Here is an 11303-nt window from a genome sequence, read left to right on the forward strand (position 1 = left end):
CTTATTGCTGATCAGGCAGTGTCAGATGGAGCTTCCCAACAGCTGGAGAGATGGACGTCAAGCTTGAGTTCTCGATCCTTCAGAGTCTGACTCCCAGAGAGCACTGCTGGAGGATAAGGCAGATGACACAGGCTGTGAGGATGGTGTCCATGGGCCGGCAGGGATCAGAAGCCTGTAGTCGGGTCACAGGCTGGATGCCCCTCACTGGAGCCTAGAGCAGCATCCTGTCCTCTCTGGGTCAAGGTCTTGCATCAGAGGAGCACAGGCCTCTGACTCCAGAGCCTCCTGACCAAGTGCTTGGTGTTCACAAGACGACACATCTAGGATTCTCTACCTGCAATGAAAAGCATACAATCATGTCAGGAGCCTGCATTGCTTCCAGGAGGGGGATGCAAACCAGCCATGAGGGTGGGTACCATGACTGGCCAGCTGGAGGTCCTCAGAAAAAGGGACAGCACACACAGGGGTTGGAAAAATGACCATCAGGACACCTTCATGACTATGCCCACTGAGGGTACATATAGCCCCACCTACAGTCCCCTTCTTCAATAACAGATCTGCCAAAGGGGAGACATGGCCTCGCCACCTCTCTGCTGCAGGACAGCACTACAGGCCACTGTTCCCACAGCTGCCTCCCTCCAGGTCCCCTCTCACTTCCTTCCTGACCTCCTGAGGTTTCTTTCCCACATCCCTGCACTCATGTTCATGCCCACCCTGAGGTCACACGTGACATCATCACTTCCCTAGCATCAGGCAGAACCTGACCTGGGAGGGGAGACGTCCAAGTGTAGGTCCCTCTGTGCCTCTGTGGCTGTGACACAGCCCTGCTGAGTCCCATTGGTCACGTGACAATGAGACAGGGAAGACAGGCTGCTTCATGGACCTGACAGTGGCTTCAGAGTCCATGGGATCCAAGCCCCACCAATCACTAGGTGAGAGTCCTTGAGCCAGCAACCTTAGTTCTCAATGTCCTTTACACTCTCTCCATGTGTGTCAGTGTGTGTATGAGTGTCTCAGTGTGTGTTCTGTGTGAATGTATGTTTGTGTGTATGTGTGAGTGAGTTTGTGTAGATGTGTGCATGAGTGTGTATTGTGTGAGTTTCTGTGAATATGTGTGTGTACAGGTCCAGATGTGTAACAGCACAGAGAAGATGGCGACAGGACAACTTGGAGGATTTGTTTTTCTCCTTCTCCCATATGGGTTCTAGGGATCAAACCCAGGGCTTCAGTGTTGTCAGTATCTTTACACACCGAGCCTTCCCGCCAGCCCATAATATGACAAAATGTGACAAAAATGGTTGTAATAGAAGGCAAGCAGCTGGCCTCCACAAGACTGTGGAGATCTTTAGAAGAAGATCACATCTCGGTGAGAATATTCTCCAAGCAGATGGAGTCATCAAAGCTGTGTGCAAGGGGACAGGGTGGCATCTCATCGATAAATCCCAGGTGGACACAAAGGACGCATCAGGGTACTCAAAACAAGGGAAACCCATCCAGCACACTGCTTCGTCTTCCAGAAGGTCCCAGCCCTCTAAGTTTGAACCAGCCACATTCCTTGTTGGGTCTGTTGGGTCCAGGATCACAGGCCTTCTGCAGAGCAACATTCAGGGAGGGAATTGAGCAGCTGGCCGGTATCTCAGGTATCACTTCAAAGGGACAGAGGAGGAGCCCAGCAGAGCATCCCTATCTAAAGTTTGGCCAGACTCCCTGCCTCACAACATACAGCAAGACTGGAGGGATCCTTGGGTATGACCTGGAAGGCCTGGGTTCCAATCTACCCTTTAGTAGCTGTGTGTCCTGGGGCAGCTCCCTCAGGTTCTCTGATCTGTGTGATGTGGAGAGTTGGACCAGCCAGTCTCATGGGAAAACTGAAAAAACACAGAATGAAGACATGTGACTCCCTAGGGTGACAAAGCACTCTATTATTTACAGGTAATTGGTCCATCTCTGGTCTTTGGTGCCTCACAACGCTTATGATTCTGTAACTGTTGGATGATCTCAGTTCCCATTCCATGTCCTACCTTCCTTTGCTGTTTTGGGTCTGGACAATGTCAGAGCCTTGGTGTTCTCATCACAGACAAGATAAACACCATCCCACCCCTCTGCCCAGCTCCCAGGGCATTAGGGCCTCATGTCAGCCAGGTGCAGTGCAGGAGATGCTGCAGTGACTCAGATCTCCCACCTCCCCCTTTCCACAGGATTGCAGCCTGACACCCACAGGGAGCAGAGCCGCGCTGGGATAACCTACCTGTCTCTTTGGATCTGTCTGTTCAGGTAGTCAGAGACCTCTTGAGGATGAAAGTCATAATACCATGTCCAGTAGATTGAAAGAAGCTGGTAATCTATGATCAGTTCTAAGATGGTCCGGAATCTCTTGGCTGTGGCTGTTTCATGATAATCTTCTTTCGAATTTTCCCAGACATAGACTGTGAGCAGCTCCAGGGCATACTGTGGGGGCAGCGATTTCCCCAGCTTCTCCTTACACTGAGAAGAGAAAGGCAATGAGAAAAACGGGGCTCTCAGCTGTTATGTGGGGGCCACTTCACACAGGCTCAATTCAGCTGCCACCTGATGATGTCATTTCACTCCCAGTCATTTAAATTCAGTCTCTGGCCCATCCTGTGTTATAACCAAGAGCTGATTAGTTCAGATGGACCCTGTGTGCGCCACCAAGATAGCATTCACTAGCAGGCACAGGAGGAATCAAGACACCATGAGTGACAGCTAGGAGTGAGGGTGGGGGCAGGACATAAAAAGTGCTCACTATGGAAGTTTCTCATGGTCTCTGAAGTATCATGGAAGGGGCCAGGGAGATGGCTCAGGGGTGAAGTGTCTCCCTCCCTGTGCAGGGGTGAGAACTAGAGGTGAGACCCCAGCATCTACATGAGTGTCAGGCTCTTGAGGATGCTGATCCATAATCCTAGCTCAAAGGGCTGGAGGTGGGGCTTCCAGGGGCTCAGGACTCTATAGACCTGCTGATCCAGCACACTGAGTGTCATGTGTGAGACCCTGACTGATTACACAAGGCTGGGCGTGACTGAGGACCAGCCCTCATGCTCTGACCTTCACATCCTTATGCACACACAAGCACACACAAAGACATGTGCTCCCATTAACAGGTACATGCTGTGTGTAATTTTAAAAACACACTTCTTCCCTTCCCAGGACTATGGCTCTGCTTCCTGCTTAGTTCGGAGATCAGCTGCAGCTGGCCCTACTCCCAATTTGTCTGGTCTTCCCTGATTACCTTTGCCAATGGCCAGCTACATTCTTTCCCAGTATAGCAATGGTGCTCCCAGCCCCTCCCAGCCATCAAGGACATGACTTCTCTCTTTCTGTCCAACTCTGATCTTCAGAAGAAGAACACTTAGACAGCTTTATTGTCTTTAATATTGCCAGATAACAATGGCTGGGTGCAGAATCTCCAGCCTTAACCTTAACAGCCAGCCTAGATCAGCTACCCACCACAAGACGAGGCAGCCAGTTTTAGCTAGCCCAAGATCTTACCTGGTTGTTGTGTGCTTCCCGTTCCAAAGCCTAGCCAGAAAGACCTTTCTCTTTCCTCTCATCTCTTTTATCTCCATGGAAGTACCACCTGTAACCTTTGCCCAGCAATTGGTTCCCACCTTCTTTATTGACCAAATCAAGAACCAGTTAGGGAAGCAGACTTTATTATCGGGGTGCCCCTCTACAGGTACACACACACAAACACCACATATACATTTAAAAAGTAGTCCAGAAATAATACTGAAAAATCACCCACTGAAAGAGATAATATCTGGAAAGGACAGGAAAATCGAAGGCATAGAAAATGACGTGAGGGGTTTGGTGACGAAGGAAGTAGACATGCAGAGACACAAATGAAACAGCAGATGTGGAATAGTGGTGCATGAAGAATCGGGCGTTTCTCATCAGCTGCAGCTGAGGTTAGTTCTGATGAAGAAGAGACATGCATCATGGGGGCTGAGCCATCTGAAAAGAGTTTCCTTACGGTCATCAAATGGCAGCTGTGGTCCCAAGGCTGCATCTCCAGCTTGCAGGTCACATCTGGAACTGCAGAGAAATCTCCCAGGTGGTAAGGTTTGCTAACATGAAACCTGCAGGTCTGTAGGGGTCATGGAGAGCAGTTGAGGCCTGGCACTGGGAGAGGCCAGGAGAAGCCATTGGTGAAATTACAGCCTCAACTACTCAACTACAGTTGTGACCCCGAGGCACTGGAATCATCCTGAGCAGGAGATGAGTACTAGGAACAGAGCAATGTGAGAACAGAGCTGACCTGAGCCTGAGACCAGCTGTGTGTGCTGTGGATGACGGAGCCAGAGAAGCTCAGAGAACTGTGAGTCTCAGATTCAGATACTGAGGTTTTGGCTCTGTTGGGGTTTTGTTGTTTTTTGATCTGATTGTGACAGTGACTCCTTGAAGGAAGGTTGAATTTAATTAGTGTTGTAAATTTTATGTAAGTGCATCTTGAGAGACTAATCTTGTTATGTATTGAAATTTCAAAACAACAAAAAAAGAAACCACCAAACAAAAAAGGAAACAAAAAAACAAAAACAAAAACACAAAACAACAAAAACAAAAAATAAAACCTTTTAGATTCCTAACTCTAGATTGTGTTTTATGGCAAGATACTGAAATGATGTCTTTCCCAAAAGTCAAGAAATGAAAGGTTATGTTTCAAGAGTGGTGTGTATGTGTGAGAGCATCCATTTGAAAGTGGGTTATTTGTGAAGGTGAGTTTTTGCCAACTAGACAGAAGCTAGGGTCATTGAGCAGGAGGCAGCCTTCATCAAGACAATCCCTCAATCAGTCTGGTTCAGGGCAGTCTGTGGGGACACGATCCTGATCAGTGATGGATGTGGTTGGTGGCATGCCTGAGCGTCTGCACTGTATAATAAAGCAATCTGACTGAGCCATGGAGATGAAGGCAGTGAGCAGAATTCCTCCCTGCTCTCTGCTTCAGTCACTGTGCTGACTTCCCTCAGAGATGTGCTGTCACTGGGATGTGTAGCCAAGACAGACCTTTCCTTCCCAGGGCACTGTTGGTCATGTGATAAGGCTATCATGTCAATAGACAGCAAGCTAGAATAGACCTCTTCTCGGACCTGTAGCCACAGTCTCTACACATAGGGTCCAGAGTGTCAGGGTCAGATGCCTTACCAGTTGATACCAGTGCTTGACCAGATGAATGAGATTCTTCAGCTTCGGTGTGCGGTACTCCAGGAAGTTTTGCTGGAGCTCTATGAAGCAGATGGAGAAGTCACCCTCCTTCTCCAGGGTGGTGCACTCATGGATGAGTTGGGTGTAGATTTGGTAGTACAACTGGGGTTCAGGGTGCTTGTTGTCTCTCAGTTCATCTATAAAGAAAGTATCTCATGTTCAGACTCATCCCTGCTCTGAGGATCTTCCTTCTCTCTAGGGTCTCACTCACTCTCTATGGGGTTCAGTGAACAGGGTAGAATTTGTCCACAGCAAGGATCACTCCCCTTAGACACGTGAGCCCACCACACCTCTGGACTGTGTACATGAATTGGTCCTGGAGAGTCTGTGTCACCAACTGCTCCTAGTAGGATGCCTTACTCCCAGGCCTGGAGGAAACAGCACACTGTGGTCACTCACAAGAGAGCTACACGGTCATCTGATAATGGCCAACTGTGTGCTGGCGTACCCTGGAGCACTCTACCTCAGTTGTCTATCTTGTGCATACAGTCTCTGTGCTATATTGAAATGATGGGTGGATTGTGTGTGCATGGATAGGGCAAACACACATATACAGAGACCACAAGAGGATATGGGGTGTCTTCGTTTATAGTTTGTCACCCCTTCCCTTTGCAGCAGGGTCTCTCTGTGAACATGGAGCTTGACTGGCATCCATCAGGCCCCAGAGATTCTCCTGTCTCTGTCCCCATAGTTCTAGGGATACAGGTCAATGTATGGCACTTCCTAAGCTTAGGTAGGCGTTGGGGATTTGAACTCAGCTCCTCATGCTTGTGCAGCAATCACCCTTATCCACCACACTGTCTCCCCAGGGACTGTATGTTTGCAGTGCACCAATCTCTGTAGTGCCTAAATTAGTGTTATGTAGATTTGGTTGTCCAGTTCCTGAAAGCTTCAGGATATGATCGTGGTGGTGGTGGTGGTGGTGGTGGTGGTGTCTGTGTGTCCTGTGATCTTTTACAGTGACAGGGAGCATACTATGAAACTGATGTGTCTATGGCTATGTGCAGATGTGTTTGAACATTTGAACAGACTATCCAGGCATTAGGTTTCACTTTTGGTATCTGCAGGTGTGTAGCCATGGTTGCAGCAGGCCACACAGTCAGGCATCAGGCTTTGATGCTGGCACAGACCCAAATCACTCACTGATGGAGCTTGGAACAAGTCTATTCCCTCAGTGATCCAGGAAGTTCTCAAGGGCTTAGTTACTGTTTCAGGACCCAGCACACAGAAGGTCTCATTTGCTCAGTCACCTGGGTTAGGGCTGTGTTCCTCTTGATGTCATCCACACAAGCATTCCCAAGGCAATCCTTCTACAATAGACTTCCTGTCCCACTGGAAAGCTGTCACAAGCTGGGTAAGTCCATGAGCAACTCAGGCTTCTGGGGGAGCCCCCTCCCAGCTCATTTCTGGGTCACCCCTCTGAGCCCCCTCCACTGAGCAGGGTTCTAAGACTCTTGCAGCTTCCCACAGCAGGCTGCCCTGGTCCTACTCCCAGGCTGGCCCTCTCAGTCCCTGCTGCCTGAGACTCTGGACTGTTTCCATGGCTCTCCTAAGCCAAGGGCTAGTGGCCCTGTCTCTAAGTAAATAGCAGCAGTTCACACAGTGGCCAACAGGGGGTGCTGTATCTCTGAACTATAAAACCAGAAGAATTCTCCAAGCTCCCAAATACTGGTCTTTCATAGGTGTTCCTGGTCTTCTTGGGCAGATTGGAAAATTCGCAGTTTTGGAGACCCACTGTGTGTCAGTCAAGTGTAGTGTGAGAGAACTTAATATAGAGATTCATCAGTGTGCAATTACATAACACGTGTGCATGTGGGATTTTGTGGTGTGTTTGCTGGGTGTCTAGTTGTCTAGAGGGGAGAAGAATTCTTTGGGAATTTCTGTATCCAGCACCCCGCCACCCATCCGCAGAAGCCTAGGCATCCTTATAGGTCTGAGGTTTCTCATTCTTTGATAGAAGATGAAACAGATGTTAATTTTTAGCTATAACTCTTGTCCAGTTTTAGAAACACACAGTTCCCAATCTCAGTCATGTAGAGAGCTGTTCACCATGAGGGCATTTTCTGGATGCCCCTGGGGCTGGGCAGATGGCTCTGTGGGTAAAGGGCTTCTCAGAGAAGTACAAGTACCCCAAATCAGATACTGAGCATCCCCATTAAAAGCTGTGGTTGAGGGGCATGAGGGTCCACACCGACATCACAGTGCTGGGGAGGTAGAGACAGGAGAGTCCCTCAGGCTGTCTGACTAGATAGGATGACATGAAACTGGCCCTTTCACCTTTCTCAAAACAAACAAGAAAACAAACTTGCCTGGACTGTAGCCGGTGGGAGAGGAATCCCAAGTGTGTCCAGAGTACATCTGAGTATAATTGTTTACAGCTGGAGACTCATAACCTACAGACACTTCTAGAATACACAACCCCTCTCCCCAGCCCTGTACTGTACCTTATAGACATGCAGAGGCTCCAGGTACCAGAGATTGTGGGTTCAGCTCCATCAGAGCACATACCACACCTGACCCCAGCTCCTTACTGCAAGAGCCACGAAGGTAGGGCAGCAAACTCCAGGTCAACCTCTCAACTAAAATAGGCTCCTAAGTAACAGACATCCAAAGCTGGCCTCTGGCTACTACCAACACATGCAAACACGTGCACAGAGGTCTGCACACACATGAACATACTCCCCCCAACACTCTCTCACACACACACAGAGAAAGAGAGAGCAAGAGAGGGAGAGAGTGAGAGCGAGAGCGAGAGAGAAAAAGAGAGACAGACAGAGACAGAGACAGACACAGAGACAGACACAGAGAAATAGAAGAGAGGATTCAGGCATGAGGAAGAGCAGGCTGAGGCTGCTGCTGCCTGACTTACGCAGGACATCATAGGCTGGCTGCACATCAAATTCCATCTCCTGCTGGAGCTCAGGGGAGCTCAGCTTGAAGCTCAGAGACCTGGAGTTCGGCTGTTCTGAGTTCTGGATCTCAAACTTCCCTTTAAGATGTCTCTCTTGCTGCAACTGGCACAGGTGTTTCGGAATTTCCTCAAGGAACTCTCCACGCCACTTTAACTGATCCTCAAAGCGGGTGAGATTGTTAAAGAACACCACCATGTTGGCCTCTGACCTGCCCTTGAGTGCAGTGTGTTCGTCGTAGGAGCCACCCTAAAAGACAAGGATGAGGATGACAAGGGGCAGGGAGAGCCATGCTGGGCAATCCAGATGTGAACAGAGTAGGAGTCCATCACCAAGAGTGATTCTTGGATGGAGAAAGCTGACGCATGTGCAGTGGAATTTTATTCAGCACCGAAGTATGAAATTGGCATCTCTGTAGGAAAATAGAGAGTTCAGGATCTCCTTGTGATGAAGGAGATAAGCCAGACTCAGAATGATGAACACCCTTGTTTTATCTATTTCTAAAGAGAAGTGTGTATGTTTGTGTGTGTGTGTGTGTGTGTGAGAGAGAGAGAGAGAGAGAGAGAGAGAGAGAGAGAGAGAGAGGACTCAGGACTCTCTGAGGCAGGTCAGGTTCAAGTACAAAGTGGTAGGCTGGTACTTGGTCAGAGGAGACTGAGTAAATTGCCACAGACATATTGATCAGTTGTCACGATCCCCCTTGTTAGAGTATTAAAAGGAATAGACCATGTCTAACATCAGTCCCGGAAGAAAGTCTGTAACAATGATAAATGACCACAGGGCAAATGTTAAATTTAAGAAAATTGAATTTACAAAAAGGAAAAATGTGAGAAAATAATAAGTGATAAGCAGAGATCCTCCCTAAATAAAATGCTGAGCACAATCACTAACACACTCCCACCCCTGACATAAGTGAGTGGACTTTACAAAATAACATTTCTGCAGCCTTCACAGTGACGGAGGTAGGGACTGTTGTTGTATAGCCCCATTTGACAGATGGAAACTCGGGCAATGAATCAGTCCAGTCATCCAGCTGGTGGGGTCTTTGTTCTGTTCTCTGCCCTGTGCCATAGCTGGGGTGTACATGAGGACACTGGGCACAGAGCAGGGAGGTAACTCACTCTCCTCTAAGAACTGCAGTCTGGCTTCTGAGAATCCTCTCCCACCCCATCCTGGTCAACTCAGGCTAATGGGACTCACCATCACAACCCTGGAGACCCTCACACGATGGGCAGCACCTTGGAAGCATCTCTCCTTCAGAAAAGCACTTATGACGTCAATGTCTGCTCTGATCTCAGTAAGAAATGTAGAGTCGGGCAGGAGTTGATCCTCTATGAACTTGTCCATCTCCCAAGGCAAAATGTTGCCGAGATCCACAGGAGTCCTGACATCCACAGGAGTGCTGACATCCACAGGAGTGCTGACATCCACAGGAGTGCTGACATCCACAGGAGTGCTGACATCCACAGGAGTGCTGACGTCCATAGGAGTGCTGCTTTCATCCATTGCCATCCTGAGGCCAGGAATGTGTGCTAACTGCAGCCTTGCCTCAGGAGTCAGCTGCTGCTTATAACCATAGCTGGTTCCTCTTTTCCTGGAAGGGCGGGGTTATGCAAATCAGATCTCTGCACCTGTCACCTCTGGCTCCTGGGCTCCCTGACACTCTGGGGTGTTTTCCTGCAGGCATTTCTTTGGATTGTCAAACCCTCATCACAGCAGGCTGTGGACCAGTAGGCAAATAGCATCCTAAACATAGATTCTGTTGTTCTTCCTTCTTGACCTTGAACTGTTACTAAAGAAACATCCTTTGATAGTCTGCTAGATTGTTAACAATAGAACATGCACAGACACATACACAGACACACACACATACACACACACACACACACACACACACACACACAGACTTCAGTAAAACATGAAGAGCAAATGAGTGAAATCCAGAAGATGGCAGGCACCAGTTTCAGCACAGCTGTGCTGGGTTTGTTCCAGGTGACTGGTCCATGCTGGATATTGTAATGAGCCGTCGGCCAGGTTAATGCCAGCTTGAAGATCAGACTTAGGGTCTCAAAGTTCTGTGGGTTCTCAGATGCTCACCCATGATGTCACCACCATCCAAGGAATCATCTGAGACAGTCTCTCTGCCCTCTACCCCCACTTCCTCCTGTCTGTCCATACAGGACAAAGGCTTCACATCTTTCTTTAACATGGGATCTCACTCCTTTGCACTGGGTGGATGTGAACTTGGGGATCTGCCCCATTGGCCTCCCAAGTGCTGAGGTCACAGGGGTGTGCCTCTGTCCCTAGCTGTAACCACCTGAGTTATCAATCAATTGTCACTGTCCACTTCAACAGCATAAAGTGTTGACTTGTGTCCAGGACACACCCTCATGAAGGTGAGCCTGTCTCCATGCCAACCTCTCTCTTCCCAGCAGGAGTAGATGTTCATCATGGCAGGATGGTACACACCTGTGATCTCAAGTCCTGGGAAGATAATACAGAAGGTACAGGGTTCTAGGTCAGCCTGGGCTACATGATGTGGCTCTGTCTCATAAAACAGTAAAAAGAAGCCTGTGTCATACATATGCATATGTACACATGCACACACACACACACACACACTCACACACAGACACACATGCACCTCACCCCACACACCTAAATCACTGTTGTAGTTGCTGCAGAGACAAGGAACTGAAGACTGAGGAAAGTATTGGAACACTGGCCCTGCCCATGATTATGACCACAAGTCATAGGTGGATTTAAGGGATTTCTTTTGGAGAAGCAGAAGCCACGGCCTTGTCATTCAGGTCAGAGGCCAGCCTTTAGTAAATATGAAAGTCTTCATGGCCTGGCTGATAGCATGTAAGGAGCCGCCATTACAAGATGGCGCCTGTTTCCTGTGTCTGAGGTGGAAAACAAGTGTATTCGGGGTTGTAAACACCTGCTGTGAGCATGCATATCTTTCAGACAGGGCTCCTCACCCTCCCGAGCAGTATGTAAATGAAGTTCTTTAAGAAGCACCAATTAGACACTTACATACAGTTGTGATAGCTATTTAATCAGCACCCATTTCGGGCTTCAGGGTCTTTTGCTTTGCAATCAAAAGTATTTCCCCAATAAAGTGCGTGAAGAAGCATCCTGTTGTGGTGTCTTCCTTGCTGGCGAGGTTGG

General features: G+C 48.6%; 1 protein-coding gene across 1 annotated transcript; it reads right to left on the minus strand.

The window, feature by feature from the left end:
- Positions 1-11: 11 nt before the first annotated feature.
- Positions 12-9476, minus strand: LOC114609548 (inactive 2'-5' oligoadenylate synthetase 1C-like). The gene is made up of 6 exons (XM_028753898.1): positions 9330-9476; positions 8090-8378; positions 5161-5357; positions 2249-2484; positions 1427-1587; positions 12-106 (listed from the first exon to the last, which is right to left on the minus strand). The coding sequence occupies exons 1-6, from the start codon at positions 9474-9476 to the stop codon at positions 12-14; spliced, it is 1125 nt and encodes a 374-aa protein (XP_028609731.1).
- Between the last annotated feature and the right edge of the window lie 1827 nt (positions 9477-11303).

Source organism: Grammomys surdaster, unplaced genomic scaffold (assembly GCF_004785775.1).
Source record: "Grammomys surdaster isolate TR1022 unplaced genomic scaffold, NIH_TR_1.0 125976, whole genome shotgun sequence".
Lineage (NCBI taxonomy): Eukaryota > Metazoa > Chordata > Mammalia > Rodentia > Muridae > Grammomys > Grammomys surdaster.